Raw genomic sequence first — 24196 nt, 5'->3', positions numbered from 1 at the left:
ACCCACTCCATTCCTTTGATCTATCTTTTTTCTACCCTCAAGACACTCCCTGCCTCCAGGGCATTATTATTAATCCTACCAGTTAAAGCCCTAGCAACAGTTGCTGGGGAGGTCCATACCATTCCTGGCCCCCTTTTGCCTTTCTCCACCCCTTTCCTAACCATGTATGGTATTGTCAAGCCACTTCCGTTTCTGTCTTGTCTCTTCTGTGTCCCGACCTGGAGGAGGGTGGGAGTGCAGACCAAGAGGCTGATGCCGGCTATTGCGGTTGGCACCACATGGCTTAACCAGGTGTGCTACCACCCAACTCTGGGGCACTCGAATGAATAAAGATTTGTATTGCTTTGCCACTACGAGCTTAGTCCCTGGGTCATCTCTCTCTCTCTCTCTCTCTCTCTCTCTCTCTCTCTCTCATGATGCTAGCCTGACACAAAATTGCAGTCCTTCCAGTTTCTACTCAATCTTCCTCCCCAACCTGCTTCATTTTCCCCAGATGACACACGTTTACACACATGAACTAAAATATATAGCTTTCAACTGACATCTTAGTCATAAACTGCACATCTTCCATCTTACTTCCCCCTTGCTGGAATATAAGCTCCATAACTTCTTGTCTGGCTTTTGTGCTTCTGTAGCCTCAGTACAGAGGAGAACTCAATGAAGCATGTGTTGAAGGGATGAACTGGAGAAATTCTAAGTCTGTCCGCCTGGTGGCTGGCCTGGGGGGTAGGAAAGCAGGCATGGGAGGGGGCTGGGAATGGAGGTAGAGGACAGCTCACAGGCCCAGCACACAAGGGGTCTGGGTAGTCACCCACGAAATACAGTGAATTCACTAGGAAGCATGATCAGTGTCCATCTGTCATGACCATCTTCACTGTGATATGAGGACAGAATGGACTAGGCCAACAAGAAGGTGACCACACCCAGAACAGCCACATCCAGAATTAATGCAGGTTGGGGGAGGAGGTGAGTGTCTCTCTGTGAGGATGTGTCCACCCTTAATACCTGCAGATGTGAAAAGCAGTCTGTGCTCATGATCCCATCATTCTATTTGCAAAGTTTCGAATACTCTCAAAACTTTCCTCTGAATAAGCCCTAGCGTGACAATATATTGAGAGAGAGACTTTTGCCAATTCAGATTCCTGGGTCCCTAACACAGCATGCAGGCACTCTCTGGGGCCTGTGGAGAGCATCTCTGGGCAGACTGGGAGTAGCCTAATTTTCTCAGATTCTCTTGCTGTAAATTTGAAGAGCTTGGTGGGTCTAGGAGAGAAGATAAGTGAGTGAAACACTGGTGATTTAACCTCCAGTGTTCCCTTAAGGACAAACATTTGTCACCTTGACAGCAAGGTGAAAGGTCGGCAGCCAGCCTGCTTATAGCAGGGCTCTCCCCCGCCTTCCTCCCCATGGACCCGTGATTTCTGAACTTGCATTATCTGGACGGATGATGATGACAACCAGGAGCCACAGGAAGGACCTGGAAAGGAAAAGAGGTTGAGACCCACATAACTCAGGGCTTCAAACTCAAATGCCGCCCTGGGGACCAGTATGAAGATTTACCATTCACTGCTCCCCTTCCTGAGGCTCCACTTGAGGCTGGAGCCATCAACCCTATAAATTCTCACAAGCCATGCAGAAGAGTCCGTGTTAGCAGCACAGATCCCACTGGTGATAATTAATTCTGCGTGTGTTAGAAAGCTAAAGTAGGTCCCTGCCACAGACAGCTCTGCTTTCTAAACAAACCTCTCATTTTCAGCATTTACAATTCTAATCTGGGAGTCTGCTGCAGGCTTAAATCAGGCACTAAAGTGAGCTTGATTTGACTCTTGGCAAGTACACAGAACCCAAAGTACCACAAATGTGATGGTACCAGCGCATCAAAAAGAATCGCAGGGCCTGTGTTTGGCCCTACAAGCTATAGTGTTTACATTACACTCACAAAGTGCAGAGGGAAAAGGGTATTCTGAAAGCTAAGCATGTTTTCAAAAAGATCTGAAGCGACTAATTTATGAGCATTTGGGTCCTAATTTAATCTCAAGAATCAGTAGCACTTACTTATGTGTTTCTTTGATGAATGAAACTAACTGTGTCTACAGTAGTACTTTATACTCTTAATTGGAAAAATATTTTAAATACCACCCATGCCATTTGATTCATCATCTAATTATCACTGACTCAGGACAATCAGATGGACTAAAATTACTTTTTGGGAAGAAATAAAGTGTTTAAGCATAATGAGATCAAACAAACATAACAGATAGAAAAGTAAGGCTATAAAGTGTACCCCCAAAGAATATAGGAATGGGGAGGTGGAGGCTGGAATACAAAACGGATGAAACCTGGAGAAAGAGAAGAGAATTTATGGTTAACCTAAAAAAAGGGAATAAAGATGAAAGAGAGAGAGAGAGAGGGAGAGAGGAAGGAAGGAAGGAAGGAAGGAAGGAAGGAAGGAAGGAAAGAAGGAAGGAAGGAAGGAGCAAAAACAGAAAGAGAGAGAAAGAAAATCTATATTTGTTTAAAGACACACATCCTGGGCTGGAGTAATAGCTTTGGGTAGGGTATCTGTCTTGTCATGTACATATTCCAGGATCAAGTCCCAGCATCACAATGGATGCATCATAGCCCCAGGGGAAGCTCTGGTGATTTCCTTCTCTGACTGAAAAAGCAGCCCAGAGCAGTGAAATTATAACTGCACAAGGCCCTCTGCAAAGTAACAATAACAGCAGTGTATTTTGTAGAATATAATTTACAGGCCACAGCATAGCCTGAATTTAATAGATGCTACTATCAATATCAATAATATTGATAAAGTAAATGACGTCTTAAGTTTTGTAAAAGAAAGATTATTTTTCATCAGAAGCAAAGGTTGATGAATATGCATCTATATTTCACGGTGTTTACCTCAAAAGAGCATTGCTGTAATTCAGTATGTGAAGCGCATGAGTAAAACTCTACTGAACGAATTTGTAAGTGTCTTTTATGTTGAATACAACTTTCTTGCAGGAATTCAACAATGAAAGATTCAACTATGAAAAAAAAAAATTCAACCAGGCTTTCTTCTATGTATTTCCTTATCCCTATTGGATTATTATTTGGGAGTATACCCAATTGTGTTTATAAGGCACTTAAAAGTCATCATAAATTAGGCCTACTGGATAGATTATCTCAAGGGGAACCAAAAATAGTAATGTTTCCTTAGTCTAAAAAAATATCCACAATCTCCTGGTTCTATCTATTCTGTAAGGTCACCTCTTTGGGGCATAAGCACTCATGCTTTTCACTTTCACGAGTGCTTTTTGTGTATACATACTTACTGTAGTGTGACTTCTCTACCAGATCATCTGTGTGTGAAGCCATATTCCTATTCTTCCCAGCAACTACATGGAATAGAACATCTTTACATATTCCACAGGAAGGGATCATTTCTCATGATAAAAACACCTGTCCATAAGCATATAAATATACAAGTGCAGGTGAATACATCACAAGAAGTTCTTTCACAGGTCCACTAATAGCATAAATTTTTCAGAAACAAAAATTATATATGCATTTTAATGTTGTCTTCCAAAATATAAACAAAATGTTTCTCTAAAGTTCTAAGTTCCTGACATGTGAGCTATATTCTCTTAATCTCCAAGAGATTCCCTGCCCCCCCCACACACACACACTGCTGTCTTAGTTCTACATAGCAAGTTATTCATTCCTTTATTTTCATCTTTCCTCAAATCTGGAAAAGGTTATCTATTTCTTCCTATCCTTTTCAGAGGATAACCTGGACAAACTTAATTCAGAGTCTGAATTAGATGGTGGAGATATACTAATGGTTTGCTTAGGATTGCTAAATGTTCTGACCAGTCTCAACTGGATTTTTTTGGAGACAGCTTTTGCCCAACTAACAGCATAGAATCTAAAAGTATACTTTTAAATAGCAAGCAGGTATAATAGACAGATCGTTAGAGAAAAAGGCCAATCAACCAAATTAGATGAGTAATTTCAAGCACATAGCCAGGCTTGAGACTAGTCCCAAGTTGTAGAGGACTAAGTGTGAAACTCACAGGAGTGTGCTACAGCTAAAGCCAGATTTATTCAAGTTGCTCCGTAACATTTCCTTCCAGGTTTTATGTTGTAATGTCTATTCCTTGGTGAGATAATCATAAGAATAAATGATAGCTCTTCTTTACCAAAATAAGACATTTCAAAATTTCTTTTGAAATTCTACTGATGGGTGAAATCCAAAATCAGGACGACCACTAACTTAGTCAAATTACCAGATAAGAAAGACTAGTCTTCCTGAAAAAGAAAAAAAAAAAAGTCTTTAAAACTGTAATAACTCTATGAGAACAGCTAAGAGCAGCATAAGGCACACCAGTTAAAAGTAAAATCATATTCAGACTCAAACTGAATTGACTTTCAGGCACTTCTAGCTACAACATTAGAGTACTTTCCAAAGGACATATCTTGTATGTATAAGATAATATTCAATTCCCCAGTACTGTCAGCATTTCTGAAGAAGTGCTATTAGTTTATCGAAGCAGCACAGTTATCTGAAAAAGAAAGACATTTACCATCATAAGTCAAAATTTAACCATTAAAAATGATAAGGCTGCGCCCCAGAATTTCTTCCCAATACTCCAAAATAGACAGTCTTCCCAGTAACTGGGGGAAAACTGCAAACAGGAGTGCTTTCTAATACGATGCTCACATCAACTACTATCTTAAGAACAAACTCCTGCCTGGTTGAACACTTGTAGCGTGTGATCAGCTTGAAATTCACTAGGGAAAACTGGAATGGTTGGTTATCTTAAAAATACAGTCAAGAAGATCTGAAACTACTAGACCCTAAATAATGTTAGCAAAGGTCATTGCAAACTAGCCTGCCAGTTGGACAGCCATTTCCAGGACAGCCATCAGCAGTCACACAGGTCACTGAATGCCTGCAGGGTGGCACGTGTGACAGAGGAACTACAAATTCAAGTTTATTTAATTTTAAGGACTGAAATAGCCAATGGTCACATGTGGCAAGTGGTTAACATACTAGGTCTGGCGGTGATAAAGATGATGCCAAATGGGAAATGCCTTTTCAGCAAAAATGTGCAAACTTACTTTAAAACATTCAAATGGTTTCAGTATCAGCAAGATTCCACTTTCAGGGTTGGTGGGTCAGTGAAAGCAGAAACCAGTCAGTAATGGCAGCAGTAAGAAAGCACCTCCTAGTCAGAACACCTGTGTAAGCATTGTGGAGGAAAGAAGATCTCTGTCTGTCTCCAAGGGCAACGCACCCTTGTTATGGAGTCAGACACATTCCCTTCCTCAAACTCAGTTCCCAGAAAATGTGCATCTTATCACAGCACCATGTCATGTGACTATACTCCTGAGAAAAGGAGAATGCATCAACTCCAAGTTTCTGGGGGTCTCGTATAATTAGTTATCCCACTCTTGGTTAATAAACTGGCAATCTGCTTTATATATTATCAGTGAGTGTGATTAATGTGAGTCCACTTAGGCAGGTGGACTCAAAATCAGAAGCAGAGCTGTAGTCAGCTTACAGCTTACAAAGTAAATGATGACTGTATTCCTAGAATAAGGATCAAAAAATCTACATAGACATTCAATGATATAGAACCAGGAATCAGTCATCTCTGAGGGGAGATGGCAGTAAGCTGAGCAAAAGGTAGAAAGTCTCAACATTTCTCTAATGTTTTCAGGATCTTTGCTCATGAATTCCTCTTCAGTTCAAAGAAATAGAAGTAAATGAAGAAAACAGAAAATTAACATGTAAATCTACAGGTATATTGGGTTGTCAGAAAAAGTCATGATGCATTTTTGCACAGAAAGCAATGTCATGGGGGCTGGGTGGTGGTAAATAAAATTAAATTAAAATTAAAAAAAAGAAGCATGTATGTCTCTAAAAAGGAAATAACCTTTCTAATTGTTGGTTTCAGGCATTTAAAACGCTGAAACAGTATGTTGCTTCAAGTTTGCATACACCATTGTTGCTGATTAGGAATTCTGAACCTGTATTTATTATGCTAACAATCTATAACAATTTTATAGCAGCAATTTAGATGAAGAGTCATCCCAAAGCTAAATAATCACAAAAAGAAAAGCTAGGCAGTTGCTTTAAAGTATAGACAGACTTGAAAGACAGAAACAATGAGAATAACTAAAAGGCAGGAACAGGAGAGTGTCCCAAGTGCTGAAGGAGAGAGAGAAAAATTCATCAGCAGTTACATGGGAACAAAAGAAAGAGACAGTAATGGAGAGGATATGGCGGGCCAGGTGGAGGCACACCTGTTTAAAAGCGCACATGTTACCATGGACATGGACCCCTTGACACCCCCCCCCCCGCTCCCTACCTGCAGAGGGGAAGAAACTTCACTAGCAGTGAAGCAAGAACTGCAGGTGACTCTCTGTCTCTCTTCCTTGATATCTCCCTCTCCTCTCTCAATTTCTCTCTGTCCTATCAAGTGGGGGGGGGGGAATAGAATATAGCTGAACTTGGAGGATCCCTGAAAGACCAGCAGTTAAAAGTTACTAAAGACTCCTAAGCTGAATACGGGCCCCAGATCTGATCAAATTGATGGGGTTTACAGTCAACAATATTTATACACCTTTCCCATATTTGGGAGCTACTCTCTTCCCTGATCCAGCTTTCTGGTCCTTTTACCAGCCATGACATCTTCTCCCCAGACAATAACCTGGGTCCACCAGCATATCAGATGTCAGGCTCAAGAAAAACATAGTATAGTCATGAGCCCTTTGGAATATAACTAAAATAGGCCTACTAGCTATCTTCAAAATGGAGACTTCAAATACTCATCTGCAATATTCCAGCCTTCGGTCTCACAATTAGTCAACAATTTGGCTTTATAGGTTAAATCTTTTTTGGGCAGACAACCCCACCAATGTGTCGTGGAGCCCCACTTCCCCTGCCCCACAAACAGAGAGACAGACTGGGAGTATGGATCGACCTGTCAATGCCCATGTTCATCAGGGAAGCAGTTACAGAAGCCAGACCTTCCACCTTCTGCACCCCATAATGACCCTGGGTCCATACTCCCAGAGGGATAAAGAATAGGAAAGCTATCGGGGGGATGGAATATGGATTTCTGGTGGTGGGAATTGTGTGGAGCTATACCCCTTTTATTCTGTTGTTTTGTCAGTGTTTCCTTTTTATAAATAAAAATTTTAAAAAAGAAGTTACTAAAGGCACTGGGACACAGGAGCAGCATCAAATTGTAGTAAATGAAAGTAGTTCATCTTATGGCAGCATGCAGTGTGATGAAAAGGAAGACGATAAGCATCACCTGGGCTTTTGGTAATGACTAAAAGCTCAGTGTTAGTAAGCAGGGTCAGCCCAGTAGCTCACCTGAAAGGACAACTGCTATGCCCTGTGTGTGACCCCAGTCGGAGGCAAGCCCCACTGCAAAGTGGGCAGCTTCAGTGCCTTGGTGTCGTCCCATCTCTCCCACTGTCTCTTTCTACCTAAAAAGGTCACTCCAGAGCAGTGACTTCTCAGAGACAGCAATATAAAATTATAATAATTAAACAATCATTCTTCTTCCAAAATAAACAGAGAAAAAAAACCAATCTTTCAAGTGAAAATCTGGGGAAATATTAAGTCATTTATTCTGTTTAACAGAAGCATCAGAGAAAAAGCTATCCAAAAAATTAAGTGTGTGATGCTAGCAAATGAGAAAGTGAAGACGATGTAAACTCAGAGTCTCACCACCACTGAACGTGTAGAACAAGCATCAATTTTCATTTCATGAGCTTGAAAATCTGTGTTGCTTTGCTTTTAATTTCCAAGATATGAAATTCACATCATGAAATTTTCTGCTCCTGACCAACAGAGCCACTCAATTATAAAAGTTAAAAACCAACATTTTGAAAGGTTTGAAGATTATCGATTTTCTTTTTTTTCCAAAGTGCTCCGTTATCTGCAGCTGTGACTAAGAGAGCACTTCCCTAACTCCGTGACCCTCCAGATGGAATGATTTGACTGCTAATGTGTGCGAATATTTGCAAATTAAATTGCTGAAGTCCAAGATGAGGCTTCTACGGTTTCATGTACACGTCTATTTTACATTTTGAACAAATAATTTCATCTTAAGTAATTGTATTAATGTCATGAGCAATATCCTAAGATTTAACAGCCATGAATGCTGATCTAATTATTTTCAGGGACAGCCTTGTATGTCACTGTGCAGATCTGAGAGCAACACCACAAAGCTGAACTTCATGGGAATATACAGTACAGAGAGCAATAAAAGGGATGGACTTCTTTACCACAGTGACACAAAGTGTTTTCCAACTGGTATGTGCATGTTCTGAATTCCCATATAGTGGGTTTTGCTTTTTAACATACTTTAGGTGTGCATTTCTTACTATAGAAACTGAAATAAAATACATGTGATTATGTAAGGCTTTCATAAACTTAAAGGCAGAGGAGAAATCCATAAAGAACATTTGAGAGATGTAAAACCTGTGAACTTCAGGGGCCAGGTGGTGGCACACCCAGTTAAGCACACACAGTACAAAGCGCAAGGATCCAGGTTCAAGTCCCCAGCTCCCTACCTGCAGGGGAGAAGCTTTGCAAGCAGTGAAGCAGGTCTGTTGGTGTCAATCGTTCTCTCTCCTTCTCTAGCTCCTCCTCCCCTCTTAATTTCTCACTGTCCTACTCAATAAAATGGAAAATATGGCAACCAGGAGCAGTGAATTCAAGGTGCAGGTACCAAGCCCCCAGCGATAACCCTGGAGGCAAAAAAAAAAACAAAAAAAAAAAACCTGTGAACTTCTACAACCACAGGCAGTGCAGAAAAGGTGCATGTACAGCATACACAAACAGTAACTTCAAGGGGGTCACAGACCACAATATGTTTATGGTATCCTTATCCTTAATAGTGTAAAACTGGAAATTGACCAGATGTCTATCAATACAAAAATGGAATACTCTTCACAATTAAAAAAAAAAAAAAACCTGACACATTCTGTAACATGAATAATCTCAAAAGGACTATGCAGAGCAAGAGAAGCTAGATGATATTTATTTATTTATACTGTCTAATTCCATATATGCAAGGTGCAGAGGCAAGCAGAATGGTACAGAAGCCCAAAAATGGCTGCTTGGGATAGAGGTGGGGTGAACTAAAAAGAAATGCAAGGGCACAGACTACAGTGACAGAAATCTTCTATATTTTCTCCTCCAGGGTTATTGCTGGGCTCGGTGCCTGCACCATGAATCCACCGCTCCTGGAGGCCATTTTTTCCCCTTTTTGTTGCCCTACTTGTTGCAGCCTCGTTGCGGTCATTATTGCCATTGTTGACGTTGCTTTGTTGTTGGATAGGACAGAGAGAAATGGAGAGAGGAGGGGAAGACAGAGAGAGAGGGGGAGAGAAAGATAGACACCTGCAGACCTGCTTCACCGCCCGTGAAGCGACTCCCCTGCAGGTGGGGAGCCGGGGGCTTGAACCGGGATCCTCACGCCGGTCCCTGCGCTTTGCGCCACATGCGCTTAACCCACTGCGCCACCGCCCGACTCCCAAATCTTCTATATTTTCTTTGGATTTTTGGATCTGGTTAAAATATGTCAAAACTCATCCAAATAGGGCTGGGGAGATAGCTCAGCCCACTAGAGTCCCAACTTGATGAATGAGGTCCCAGAGGCAACAGATCAATCATGGCAACCACCTTATACCAAAGCCAAGTAGTGCTTTGGACTGTCCCTCCCACCCCTTCCTCTTTTACCTTCACATAAAAAAATAAATCTCTCTCTCTCTCTCTCTCAATGAAAATATAACTTTCTACTTCCAAAGACTGGCTATGAAGAGTTGCTAGATGTTTACTTGACAAGCTGAGTCCACAAAAGCACACAAATATACAACATGCTACAGTCACAAAGACCATTATTTAAAGGGCAGTTTCTTTTTGGTCAGTAAATTCCTTAAGTTGATGCAATGCCTGTATCCTCAGCTTCCCTTCTGACTTCTCCCACGTGTCCAGATTTCTGCTGAAATGTCAGTGGAATCCAAGTCAGTGAAACATAGGAATCAGGGAAAATGATTAATCTCCTTCGCCATCACTACAAGACATAGTGTTCTCATTTTTTGTTTTGTTCTATTCTGTTTTTTTCATAAGGTTCTCTTCTTGAGAATCTGTACTATAGGGGCCAGAAAGTGGCTCACTGAGTAGAGTACACATGTTACCATGGACAAGAGCCCACATTAGAGCTCTGTACCACCCCGTGGAAGAACCTGCAAGGGGAAAGTTTCATAAGTAGGGGAGCAGTGTTGCAGTGCCCCTCCTCGTTCATCAGCCTCCAACTAAAGGAAAGAGAAAAATGGCCAGTCACAGCAGTGGAGTCATGCAGGCACCAAGGCCCAATGAAAACACTGTTGGCAAAATAATGATAATTACTATTATTATTATTATCTGGAATGTAGATAGACAGCTCACCACACTAGTACCTTCAGCCCCCCCCCCCCCAAATAACTAATCTAGTAAATAGTTAAGTAATATTCACAATAGCAAAAACTTGGAAACAACCAAAAATGCCCTTCAATAGATGACTAGATAAAGGCATTAGGGGACATATGCTCAATGGAGTATTACTCAGCAATAAAAAAGACAATATTGTGTCCTTTGGGATAAAGTGGATGGAATGGGGGAAGATTATGCTCAGTGAAGCAAGTTAGGAGGAGAAAGACAACTACAGAATGGCTTCACTCATATACAGAATATAGAAAATGGAACACACAAATGTGAAAAATATATGTCAACTTATATCTAAAACTGTGGGAGAACTAGAGTGATTATCTATGAACTATAGTGGTTGTCTATAGGGGTGGGGGTGAGGACATATACCTTTGGTGACAGGAGTGGTGAGGGAAAAAAGGAAATATAGTGATATTATCTACAATATTCTTCTTCAGTATTAATCATGTTTTAGCAGTGATTTTAAAAAATTAGAACCACAGAAATAAGAATCACCTACCACATTGCTATCAGGTCAGTTGTATCCTTGACTAAAGACCATTAACTAAGAAATTCTGCATAGGTTGGGTTCGTATCAAAGAAATGCACTCTCTCTCACATTAAATTTTTTAATATTGATTTATTTATTTTCCCTTTTGTTGCCCTTGTTTTATTGTTGTAGTTATTATTGTTGTTGTTGATGATGTCATCACCGTTGAATAGGACAGAGAGAAATGGAGAGAGGAGGGTTAGACAGAGAGGGGGAGAGAAAGATACCTGCAAACTTGCTTCACCTCCTGTGAAGTGAACCGGGATCCTCAAGCCGGTCCCTGCGCTTTGTGCCACGTGCGCTTAACCCGCTGCGCTACCGCCCGACCCCTTCCACTCTTACATTGTAACCAGCCTTTGGATCACTTTCCATCCTTCCTCCCTCCTTGCTTCTCTCCCTCACTCCCTTCCTTCTTTTCTATTTCTTTCTTCTTCTTTTTTTGTTTATTAATTTTACTTGACAGGACAGAGAGAAATTGATAGAAAAGAGGGAGAGAAAGGTAGAAAAACACCTGCAGCACTGCTTCACCGCTCACGAAGTAAACGCCTAGCATCCCTACATCGCCAGTCTTTGGAAATAGAAAGTTATGTTTTCATGAAGTGGGGACTGGGGGCTTGATGATAACATGTGCACTTAGCCAGGGGCACCGCCCCAGGCCCCTGGGCCGTGTTTCTTAGGAGGAACTTCACAGGTATTGTGTCCCACCCGCAAAATATGAGCACGGCGGCGAGAACTGCCCCAGTGTAGGAATGATGACATCTTAAAAATTAAAAGAAATCGGAAGTCGGGCTGTAGCGCAGCGGGTTAAGCGCAAGTGGCGCAAAGCACAAGGACCGGCATAAGGATCCCGGTTCGAACCTCGGCTCCCCACCTGCAGGGGAGTCGCTTCACAGGCGGTGAAGCAGGTCTGCAGGTGTCTATCTTTCTCTCCTCCTCTCTGTCTTCCCCTCCTCTCTCCATTTCTCTCTGTCCTATCCAACAACGACAACAACAATAATAACTACAACAATAAAAAAAGACAACAAGGGCAACAAAAGGGAATAAATAAAATAAATATTAAAGAAAAAAAAAGAAAAACACTTTAAAAAAATTTTTTTTAAAAATTAAAAGAAATCAAAAAGAAAGCACATGGCCTTTGTTAAAGGGTAATAAAATAACTTGAGTCAACTGGCTAGTTTTATATCAGTAAATTTCTTTACATAGTAATGAAATCATTGCTTTAAAAAAAATCCATCATTATTAAAATAAAATTTTTAAAAAGTTGCCTCAGCCTCCACCAAAATTAGATTTGTAAGTTGCTGGTCATTCCTATAATTAAATATATGTCACAAATTTGCAAGAAAAATGGTCACTGTGACTAATGCATTTACTTGCTGCACAAGTCCTGTCAGACAGCCTCGTGCAGCTGAAGTGCAGAAGGTAAGGATTCTGTCCGTTTCTACTAAGTGGCAAAGGACACTTTTCATTTCTGATGATTGCGCTTCAGATAAGAGTTTGTTTTTAGAAGCAAACCCAGACTCATTCTATCACAGGATTTTCCTTATTCAAACATGGAAGTCTATTTTTCACTTTGAAGGCATGTTTGACACAGTTTTTCTAGACGAGTGTTACACAGAAAATATTGAAAGAAATGCAGATATGTCCAGGTTATCAGGGTCCCTGACTCTAGGCATTTCTTCATCAACATCCCCACAGCAGTTTTAATCTGCCTCTTGGGTGGACTGATTGAGAAATGACCTTAGAGAAAAGTGTTTCTCCGTGAGTAATATCTGTCCTGAGATGTCAAAGCAAGATGGCTTCCAGGTCACACAGAGCCAGTGGTGAGACTCACTGCAAGAAATGATCTTCAGACCTTCAGACCACAGGTTGGTAGAGTTCTCTGGCTGGTCTTGGTGCTAACTTTCCTATTTCCTATTTCCTATTTCTCAAAACCCTGTATAGACAGCAGAGTCTAGTTACAGATCCTTCCAGTCACATCTCCCCACTGGATTGTATCTCAATTTACTCAATTACTTTCATTCAAGACCAGATACTTTGTATGTTCAGTATTCACACAAAGTTTTCTTTCAAATAAGTTTATATTTAAAATATGCATTTTGGGGGTCGGGCGGTAGCACAGTGGGTTAAGCACAAGTGGCACAAAGCAAAGACCAGCCTAAGGATCCTGGTTTGAGCCCCTGGCTCCCCACCTGCAGGGTGGTCACTTCACAAGCAGTGAAGCAGGTCTGCAGGTGTCTATTTTTCTCTCCCCCTCTCTGTCTCCCTTCTTCTCTCCATTTCTCTCTGTCCTATCCAGCAACAACAGCAATGAGAACAATAATGACGATGACAACAAGGGCAATAAAATAGGGAAAATGGCCTCCAGGAGAAGTGGATTCATGGTGCAGGCACTGAGCCCCGGCGATAACCCTAGAGGCAAAAAAAAAAAAAGTGCATTTTACCTAGTAAAATCAGTGAGTGGTGTAGTGGTGTGGCAAAATTCATACAAATGCCTGAAATTTGGAAAGCAGTGCAGAGAAGGTAGTGCTTGTCTTCCCTCCTTCCTAAATCTTCTACTATCCACCTATTTGTATCTTCTGTATTTACCTCAGTTGTTAGAGAAGTGCCTTGAGTCTAATACACTGTGCATGTGCGTCTGTGTGTGCTGACTTTATGTCCTGTTTCCCTGTTTCTTGCCACACTGCTAATTGAGCCACTGTAGTATTTAAAGAGAAATTGCTGTTCTAAGCAAGCCAGTTTTTATGATGCTCATTTCTCCAAAGAGGTGATCAAGTGAAATGCATATTGTGATGATGGGCTCCATCTTATTAAGGTGGAAACCACTATTCCATTATTTGAACACAGCTCACAAGGTATTTTTAAAGTCCAGGATGGGTTATTTTAAATCCTGGGTTTATCGAATGCTTAGCAGTAAAAGGATGAACTTAGAATAATATTCTAACAGGAAGTACTGAATACTGCTTCAAATCATCTGGTTGTTTTTTGGGCATTAAAACCTAATGAAAATAAAAATCTATTATCAACAAATCATAAGCTTTTGGGGGGGGGAGGAGGGACCAAAGCCTCATCAAAATGGATTCAACACTTTAAAGTAACTTGAGAAAAAAAATAGGTATAGTTTCAGTATTGTACAAATGAATCTTCCATAAGTAAATCAAAAATTGATTTCTGGATTCAAGTGAAACCAGAGTCAAATCAACAATTGGGATTCATCTGTTATCACCCTCAGCCCTCTTCAGTAACACTTCAGGTTTTCAAGTCTTTCTTTCTTTCTTTCTTTCTTTCTTTCTTTCTTTCTTTCTTTCTTTCTTTCTTTTGCCTCCAGGGTTATTGCTGGGGCTTGGTCCAAGCACTACAAATCCATTGCTCCTGGAGGCTATTTATTCCATTTTTGTTGTCCTTCTTGTGGTTGTTATTGTTGTTATAGCTGTTGTTGAATAGGACAGAGAGAAATTGAGAGAGATGGGGAAAACAGAAAGGAGAGAAAGATAGACACCTGCAGACCTGCTTCACTGCTTGCCAAGCAGGTGGGGAGCTGGGGGCTTGAACTGGAATCCTTACCCCGGTCCTTGGGCTTTGTGCCATATGCACATAACTCACTGCACTACTGCCCAACTCCAAGTGTTTCTTTTCTTTTTTTTTTTTCAATATATTTATTTATGTATTCCCTTTTGTTGCCCTTGTTGTTTTATTGTTGTAGTTATTATTGTTGTTGTTACTGATGTCATCATTGTTGGATAGGACAGAGAGAAATGGGGAGAGGAAGGGAAGGCAGAGAGGGGGAGAGAAAGACACCTGCAGACCTGCTTCACCGCCTGTGAAGTGACTCCCCTGCAGATGGGGAGCCGGGGGCTTAAACCGGGATCCTTATGCCGGTCCTTGTGCTTCGTGCCACGTGTGCTTAACCCGCAGTGCTACCGCCCAACTCTGACTCCCATGTTTCTTTTCTAAAATAAGGAAGGAAGGAAGGAAGGAAGGAAGGAAGGCAAGAAGGAAGGAAGGAAAGAAGAAGAGAGGGAGGGAGGGAAAGGAAGGAAAGGAGGGGAAAAGGAAGGATGAAAGGAAGGGAAGAAAAAAAAGAAGGAGGGACAGAAAGAATGGAAGGAAGGAAGGGAGGGAGGAAAGGAGGAAGGAAGGAAAGAAGGGGAGAAAGAAAGGAAAGAGAGAGAGAACGAATGGAAGAAAGGAAGGAAGGAAGGAAGGGAGGAAGGAAGGGAGGGAAGGAGGGAAGAAGGAAGGAAGGGAGGGAGGGAGGGAGGGAGGAAGGAAGGAAAAAAGAAAAGGAAAACGGGGACTGGCTGGTGGCACACTGGGTTAAGCACACAGTACAAAGTGCAAGGACCCGCACAAGGATCCCAGTTCAAGCCCCCAGCTCCCCACTTACAGGGGGGTCACTTCACAAGCAGTGAAGCAGGTCTGCAGGTGTCTCTCTGCCTCTCTCCTTCCCTCTCAATTTCTCTCTCTGTAAAAATGAAAAGTAGCCTTCAGGAGCAGTGGATTCATAGTGCTGGCACTGAGCCCCAGTCATAACTCTGAAGGCAAAAATTAAATAATAAAATAAATAAAAAAGAAAACCGAATAAAAGCTATGTCATCGAACAATCAACGAGTCCTAATTTTCCCCACCAGTGTTATTGCTGGGGTTCAGTGCCTGCACGGCTCCACCATTCCATTGATTTTTTTTTTTAATAGAGGGTGAGAGACAGAGATGAATAGAAAGGAAAAGAGAAAAGGAGAAACACCTACATCACCACTCCCCTCATGGATGGCAACCGGGGGCTTGAACCTGTTAATTTGGGTGCTCTCCACAACCTGGCCCAAAAGGAGTAACCTTATGTTTCTTCCCTGACCTTCTCAATACATATATATTTTTTTCTTTAGAAGATTTTAGTAGCTGAGGTTGTTTGACTATCAAATGTTATTAAAGCCTAACCAAGCAGAAAATCTCAAAACACTGATTATGCTTCACAATTATTGTAAACCAAACAATTTAAACGAGAGGAGGAAATAATGACATTAACTTCTTAACTTAAAGCCCTCTATGGCATGACTTTAAAACATTCTCTTGGCCTGAAATTTATGTAAATTGAATTCATCTATCATTGATTATTATCAGGCAGTTGTAAGAAAAATAGTTTTGGGTAACAATTAGTTTTTAAGCACTGTGTTTTAATTAGGCCTGGGACACTACTAAACCAGTTTTAAATATGCACAGTATTTTACAGGCTATACCCAAATGTCTGAAAATCAACGAGAATACCCTAAGTTCTTCCAAAATTTTTCTATTAAAAGTCTTTTTTTTGCATTTTAATGTAATCTGAAATAAAGATCCTTCTCAGATTCCATTGTGTCAATACAAAAGAATAACTGGTTCCATCTGCATCATTTAGAATTTGCATCGTTCAGTCATGAGATAACCAATGTCTTTACAGTGTAGCTATTCACAGTCATACAAAAGAAATGAGGGCAGAACTTGGAGAAAGCCAGGATTTGTTATTTTCTAATACATCGTGCAAGTATCTTAGGGAGATGGTCTGGCTTCATCCTCTCCATAACTCTAGAGCCAGATATTGTTCTGAACCCATTTGGTACTTAGGGAAGGCTTATAGTTAGACTAGCGTTCAGTTAAGGAATCAAACCCAAACTGCCTGCTATTTGAAGAGTATGTGGAGGTTTTTGGTTCATAGAGAAAACTAACCCAAATCTGACAAGTATCAACCATGAAGGATAACAAAATAAAACATAAAGATTATAATTTGGAATTTTCTTCCTCCAAAGTGAGTCTTTGTCCCAAGTCCGACTTCTTTCTAAAGTCTCCTCCTTGCGTCCAACTGAAAGGAAGCTCATGCTTCAAGCTCTTGCCAACTGCTATCCGCCGCTCTTCTCAGCAAGTGCAGGCTGCCTCCTCATATCTGTTCTCTTCCTTGACGATCAAGTTTTAGCTCTTAACAAACTGCTACCTGTTGCAGTCTCTCCAGTGGCCAGAGAGGACCATGTAGCAAAGTCTCACAATAAAATATCATAGCAAGTACGGGTTAGAATTCCAGGGACACTGCTAAAGAAAACAGACTAAGCTTTTGGATGAGTTCTTTCATTCATGGTAAAGACCTTGGTGTCTTTTTGACTGGAGGTCCAACAGCTAAATTGGACCATGAGGCGATTTTGAGGAAGGAAGTTGCGTGTTGTGGGAGGTAGAGGAGAATGAGGACGCCTTGATCCATCAAGAAACTATACTTGAACATCCTCCCTCCAGATTTTACATAGCGGGGAAATAAAATGTAGCCTTGCGCGAGTCATTATTAGGTGGCAGTGTTTACTTTTCCGTTAAGTAAGTTGAACCTAATTCTATTTGATTTAGCACAGATTCACATATACTCAGAATCCAAGATCTGTTTTAAGTATAGGGGAGAGAGGAAGGAGAGAAATAACTTTATTTCTCCTGCAACCATGGAACAAAATATCTCCAATCATTCTTTCCTTTCTCAAGCTCTCCCTGGTATATTTCAAGAAAAAAGGAAGGGAGAAGGATAAAGGGAAAAGACACTGTCTTTCTGCCAATGCTCATATCATTTATCTTGCCAAGGCCCATCTTGCAGTTTTTTTTTGTCCACTTCTAATTTTTTTGGTCTTGTTTTTAATTATCTTTATTTGTTTGTTATACAGAGACAGCCAGATAATCGAGAAGGAAGGGGGGTGATAGAAAGGAAGAGACACCTGCAGCCCTGCTTCACCACTCGTGAAGCTTTCCCCCTGAAGATGGGGACTGGGGTCTTGAACCCAGGTCCTTGCACACTGTAACATGAGCACTCAACCAAGTGCACCACCACCTGGCCCCCTTGTTCCACCTTTGAGTACAGACTGCACACTGCCTATCCCATGCAACCATCCTATATCATCAAATAACACCTTGTCTTTGACTTGCTCACTTGTACATTGTGCTTCTTTTTCTCTGTCATCTCTACAAGGTAGTGAAGCCCACCACATATTTCTCTGCACTGTTCACATCAACTAGGAAACCTCTGTGTGTCAGGAGACTCCTGAATACATCTGATTGACTAAATGAATTCAGCTAAGGAAATAGATAAAGAGAAGAAAAAAGAGCAGAAGGCTAAGGAGTGAGAATACACAGCTTCTCAGAAGGGAAGGGTGTGACTTAAAAAATATATATCCCTGGAAAAGTTTGTATTTCACTGCATCTTATCAAAGAATTGGCTCTGGAAGAACAAATATCATGGCACGTTCACTGTCCACACAGCCTGTTCAAAGTTCATACTTTGTGAGCTTAGCCTCTGGAGTGTGTTTTAGGGGTTGGGCAGTGGTGCACCCAGTTATCATGTGCAGGAGGGAAGCTTCACAAGCGAGGAAGCAGTGCTGCAGGAGAGCGAGAGAGAGAGAATCTCTTTCCATCTGTTCTATAAAAAATAAAAGAATAAATAACAAGATTTGTTTTGATTCCATCCCAGGAATATTTGCCATAAACTCATTCTCTCAATTATCCTAAACATCATAAAAAGAGCCCTAGCTTAGAAAACAATCCTTTGGCAGCAGACATTTATGATTCCACAAAATCTGGCTTCTAGTAAAGTCTTATGTTGCAGATACTATTCACTTTTAACCACATATAGAAGATAATACCTGGACATATAAAAAAAAAATGGCTTAACCCAATACTGTTAGCTGTAAAATAAATAGCTCAAAAATCCTTTCTATTGACACAGCTAGCTATCTCTTTTTTAAAACTCAATAATATTACTGTTTCTTCAAAAATAAGATATGTTCTAAGCATGTATTTTGTGGAAACTATACCAGTCAAAACTCTGTGGCAATGAAGCATTCGAAGTCATGTGGTATTATGTATATCTAACACTATGTGCCAACATGTCTTCAAGTGTCAACTACATTTAAATATATACAGTAATCAGTGACATAAAAAGCACTTTACACAGAAGTAATTGATATCTTATCTAGACTCATGAATCATTTATAGCACACTGCATTTACTCTCAATTATGTGTAAGATATAGTATTCTATTGGTTAATAAGTTATATGTTACTAAAAATACAACAGTATGAGGTATGTTTATGAATTGAGCAAATTTTAGGATTTAAGAAAAGATTAAATGAACAGAAAACTCAGTTTCTTTCTCATTCTTCCTTAACATGAACCAAGTCTTTGTTACATCATCTATCTTTAAAATGACTGTAAAAATATAAAATAGTATTCTAATTATGAAGGTTAAATTATGTTTGAAATCTATTTGCATGAAATCTATAGTTCATATATTTAAAAAAATGCATTTTTACAGAAATTACCACTCACTAGTTATTTCCTCATCTCAAAGTAGTTTTCACATAGATTTCTCATAATCATCCAAGACAGTAGCTTCTTTGACAGTGAAATGTACAAAACAAATGGCACATCAACAAGTCGATTCGCATTCCATTTCTGAACAGCTGGGTCATGTCTGCTTTTCAAAATCCTCAGTCCCATGGAACAAAAAATAATAATAATCTAAAAGACCTCATTGCATTGTCAATATATTGATATAACTTCTATAAGGAGACATGTAGTACTTTAGTTGATTCCTTGAATCCATTAAATGGAATACAAAACCCAAGCCTTCAAATTATATTGTAAGAGGGCATTTCCTTTATTTATTAACTAATTTTCTTCAGAGTATAGATAATTACACTTGAAAAGATCCAGTTTATAAGGTATCAAATAATGGGGGGGGATGGTCAGTTTTCACAGTCATCACACAAACGTTACCACAACAAAAATTATAATAGACAAGTTAAACCATGTTTACTTACCAAAAAACTTCCAAAGGCTGAATTAAATATTGCAGCTGCCTAAGGAGAAAATAAATGGGGGGGAAATATAAAAACTCACTGAAAGCAAACAGGAAAAAAGAAAAACAAAGATTATCATTCTCTGATCCCCCACAATTCAAACCCTTAAAGCCTTGGACTCTGTACAGTGAAGTGAAGTCACTGCTTACAGAAATCGCTGGTGGCCTGGAGTTTTTACTGAGACAGATGAGCGCAGCTTATGAATTCATAAATAATGGGCCTCGAGAGTCAGCAGAAAAGGTTTGCCATAAGGTGCTTTGAACCTATGTGACAAAACCAAAGAATCACCACCAGTAGCAAATTAAAACCTGCTTGTCATTGATCTTGCTCCTAGACATAAGGCAATCAGGGGTTGATTCAGGTTAAAAAAAAAAAAAAAAGTTCAGGTTAGCAGGTATAGTTAAATCAGAATTGTAAAGCAAACTTCAATGATTCTCTATCAGGGATTGTAAGTCTTCTGAGAGACACCCACAAGGTGCGATCTGTCTAGAAATAGCAGTCCCAGAAAGAGTATGGGAGATTTTGTTATGCCATTCATTTCTAAAATAGAAACAAGCAAGAATCTCTTCCCTTCTGATGCCCAAAATATAAAGAAAAAAGATTTGGCGTTGCGCTTACCCAAACATCCGGGGAATACACAGTAGCTGCAACAGAAATCTTAACTCTGAATCAATCATTCTAGTCCACGAAGCGAGTACACCCAAATCCCGAAAGCTTCTTACGTAACCCCAAAGAATACAAATGTCTATAATGTCCAATGTGAGGACAGGAGAGGAGGAAGAAAAATAAATAATGGTGAAGGCAAAGGGAAGGGCAGCAGAACCCTGTTGGCATGTCCTGTTAGTCCAGAGCAGGGTGAGATTAATCACCCTAGACATTCGCAGTCACCTCAAAGCAGGAAGAGGACTGGACAAGTTTGAACAAAGTCCAGAGCCAGGCTTGGAGCTGGAGCCGCAAAGCCCTCCTGCCCCAGAGCAGGATGCGAGCAGAGTGCATGGGTAATGAGATCCCCGGCTCCAGAGAGTGAGCTCTCCTCTTCAAGTTCATAATTAATTCAAAGCTTTGATAATTTCATTAGATTTCTCCTTTGCTGGCCCTATCAATAAAAGATGGTACTGGACCCCAGCTCCTCAGTGGCATCAACAGAGGCGCCAGCACAGACTGGGGACACCTTTGCTCCCTGATGGAGACAACAGCATATGGTGTTCCGTGTTGTACGGGGAACAGTAGAGGGAAGAAAAAGAAAAAAAAAAATTCAGCTAAATAAAACATCACAGAGGACAACTGTATACGACAGCAGTTTAAAGCACCTTCCCGGGATTCTATTTTGGACAGAGGATTCAAGGAAAATTTGCATGTGTTGAGAAAAGTATGTGACATATAATTAAAAAATGAGTCAGGGTGAGGCCACAGGGGGAGCTCTTCCTTCCTTCCCATCTATAAGACACACCTTGCAAAACTCAGGAGTTTATTCTGGACCCTATTTTATGCCTAAAATGGACCCTTTTGATAGGGAAAGAGAAATAGACAAAAAGAAGAAAGGGAAAGAAAGATAGACTTTTTATTATTTTTTTTAGACTTTCTTTTTTTTTTTTTTTTAATTTTTTTTAACACCAGAGCACTGCTCAGCTCTGGCTTATGGTGGTGCTGGGGATTGAACCTGGGACTTAGAGCCTCAGGGATGACAGTCTCTTTGCATAACCATTATGCTATCTACCCCCACCCAAGAGAGACTTTTCTATTTTCTCCTATGAGTTCCTTGCTTCCAAATGTGCTTCTATGTTTTTTTTTCCTTTTTATTGGGGGTAGGGATTAATGGTTTATAGTTACAACTTACAATAGTTGGCGGATGGGTAACATGCCTCATTTCATCAGGGGCTGGGTGGTAGCACACTCAATTAAATGCATGTAGTATTAAGTGCAAGGATCCTGGTTCGAGCCCCTGGCTCCCCACCTACAGAGGGGACGCTTCACAAGTCTTTCTTTCTCTCTTCCTCCTCTCTCAATTTCTCTCTGTCCTATCCAATAAAAAGAAAAAAAGGAAAGAAAAAAAAAAAAAGAAGAGCACCAGAAGCAGTAGATTTGTAGCTGCACCAAGCCCCGTTTTAGCCCTGGAGGCAAACAAAAAGTCTCAGCTCATCTCGTCATAAACAGGTGTCTGCAAAACACTGTGTTTCTATTTACATGTGCCTCTCCTCAGACTTACAATGGACAACTCATGACTCCTAGCATTTTAAAAATAAATGGACTCAGGGCTGGGTGGTGACTCACCTGGTTAAGCACACATGCCACCAAGCACAAGGTCTCAGGTTCAAGCCCCCAGTGCCCACCTGCAAGGGGGAAGCTTCTCCATTGGTGAAGCAGAGCTGCAAGTTACTATCTCCCTCTCTCTTTCTCTCCTCTTTCCTTTTCAATTTTTCTCCATCGCAGCAAATAAAAAATTAATTCATTTTAAAAATTAAAAATGGACTCATCAAAAAATAGAGATTCTGAAATCTTTCAAAGACAATAACTATCACCTTCTACCACTCAAAACAAATCACCACTGTCCCACCGGCCAGATCCTTCCAGATCTTTTTGTTGTTGTTATTCTCAGCCAAATGCAGGCAATGTGTCTTGAGTGGATTGGTTGTGTTCCTACACTTTCTAAAATGGTGGTAGGTGATGGTGACAGGATATTTTATGTACCCATATATGCGGTAGACCAGTACATTCTCAGTTGTCTTCTGACAGTAGTGAGGGATTTGAACCAACTCAAGTACTTCTGCCTTGTAGTGAGTTCTGGCCATCATCTGGGAAATGATTAATGAAGGCTCTGGATACAGGCTTCCGCCATGAGCTGAAAGTGGTAGGCTTATTCTTATTAAATGTCACTACTATCAATTTATAGGGAGACATTGCAAGCCTTCCAAGACCCAAAAAAGAATACACCAAGTAACTGAGTAGAAACATTCCCATTCTTAGTGTGGCCAACGTGTACTCTAAAGAGACACATAGGGGGCTGGGCAGTAGCGCAGCGGGTTAAGTGCACATGGCGCAAAGTGCAAGGGCTGGCATAAGGATCCCAGTTCCAGCCCCCAGCTCCACACCTGCACAGGGTCATTTCACAAGCGATGAAGCAGGTCTGTGGCTGTCTATCTTTCTCTCCTCCTCTCTGTCTTCCCCTCCTCTCTCTATTTCTCTGTCCTATCCAACAACAACAACAGCTATGACTACAATAACAATAACAACTACAACAAGGGCAACAAAATTGGAAAAATAGCCTCCAGGAGCAGTGGATTCATAGTGTAGGCACTGAGCCCCAGAAGTAACCCTGGAGGTAAAAAAAAAAAAAAAAGCATGACTTTTTTGATATTTGGAGAAATAGAGGAATTCCCAGCATGATGTATAAGACCTTCCATGAAGAAATCTCATGTCCTGGTCCAAGTTTTATATTCTGAGGATGCTGAACTTATTATGAGTCCCAAACTCATCATACCTCTTTGTAGGAATGCTCACCTCCCTACATCTAGGTAGCTCTCATTTATCTTAGAGGCTTGGTTTGGTCATCTTTTTTTCCAAGAAGCAGTGTCTCTTTCTGTGCCCCTTGATTCTGTCTCTATTCAATAAATAAATAAAATATTAAAAAGGAAAAGGAAGGAAGGGAGAGAGGGAGGAGGGAGGGAGGGAGAGGTTAGGGATATACTCAATGGAGCACTGCTCTGAAATTTAAAACAATATTGTGTCCTTCAGGACACAACAGATGAAACTGGAGATGATTATGTTTAGTGAAGTAAGACTAGGAAAACTATACTGGTTACTGTAGGGGGGAAGAAGGACAGAGCTTTGGTGCAGGGGTGTGGCGTGGAACTACTCCCCATTATGGGATGCATTAGATCGACCTTCCCGTGGTGCATCCCATGAGTACCCATTCATTGGGGAAACTGACGATCCTTCCTAACCGACTGAATCCACATGGATCCCAGTCACTTTCAAAGCCAGCAACAAGCAGCTCCTGACAGCTTTCAAGCTGTTGGTCCTTCTCTTCGCGTCCTCCAACTTAATGTTGAGGGGCTGTCCTTTGCCAAACGCGTTCTTATTGCTCGACCGGACCTGCCAATATACGCGGATATCTTCGCCCACCCTGTCCAACGCTTGACGTCTCGTCACCCAATCTGGTCCCCTACGCCTACACTGAACTTCTCTGTTCCAGTCATTTGGAAACAGAGCTGGCAGTCAGCTGAGGTAAAGAACAAACACCTCATCACAGACCCCTGCAAGCGTCAACCCGGCTTTGACCTAGCACGTTAGGATTGGGCCCTCCTCAATCGCTATGGAACA

The 24196-nt window shown here is 40.9% G+C and overlaps 1 protein-coding gene across 6 annotated transcripts in view; it reads right to left on the bottom strand.

Annotated features, from left to right (window-relative positions):
• The window catches only part of SLC10A7 (solute carrier family 10 member 7), a 227014-nt gene that overhangs the window by 129688 nt on the left and 73130 nt on the right, over positions 1-24196 (bottom strand). For 4 of the 6 annotated variants that reach the window (XM_007528206.3, XM_060178977.1, XM_060178978.1 and 1 more), the window contains exon 5: positions 19838-19876. The exons of the other annotated variants lie outside the window; for them this stretch is intronic. In XM_007528206.3, coding sequence (XP_007528268.1) covers positions 19838-19876 — 39 coding nt within the window. The remainder of the gene's footprint in view (positions 1-19837; positions 19877-24196) is intronic. 6 annotated transcript variants of the gene reach the window in all.

The sequence above is a fragment of the Erinaceus europaeus genome, chromosome 19, assembly GCF_950295315.1.
Source record: "Erinaceus europaeus chromosome 19, mEriEur2.1, whole genome shotgun sequence".
Lineage (NCBI taxonomy): Eukaryota > Metazoa > Chordata > Mammalia > Eulipotyphla > Erinaceidae > Erinaceus > Erinaceus europaeus.
Note: the sequence above shows the minus strand (reverse complement) of the source record. Positions and strands in the feature narration are given on the sequence as shown.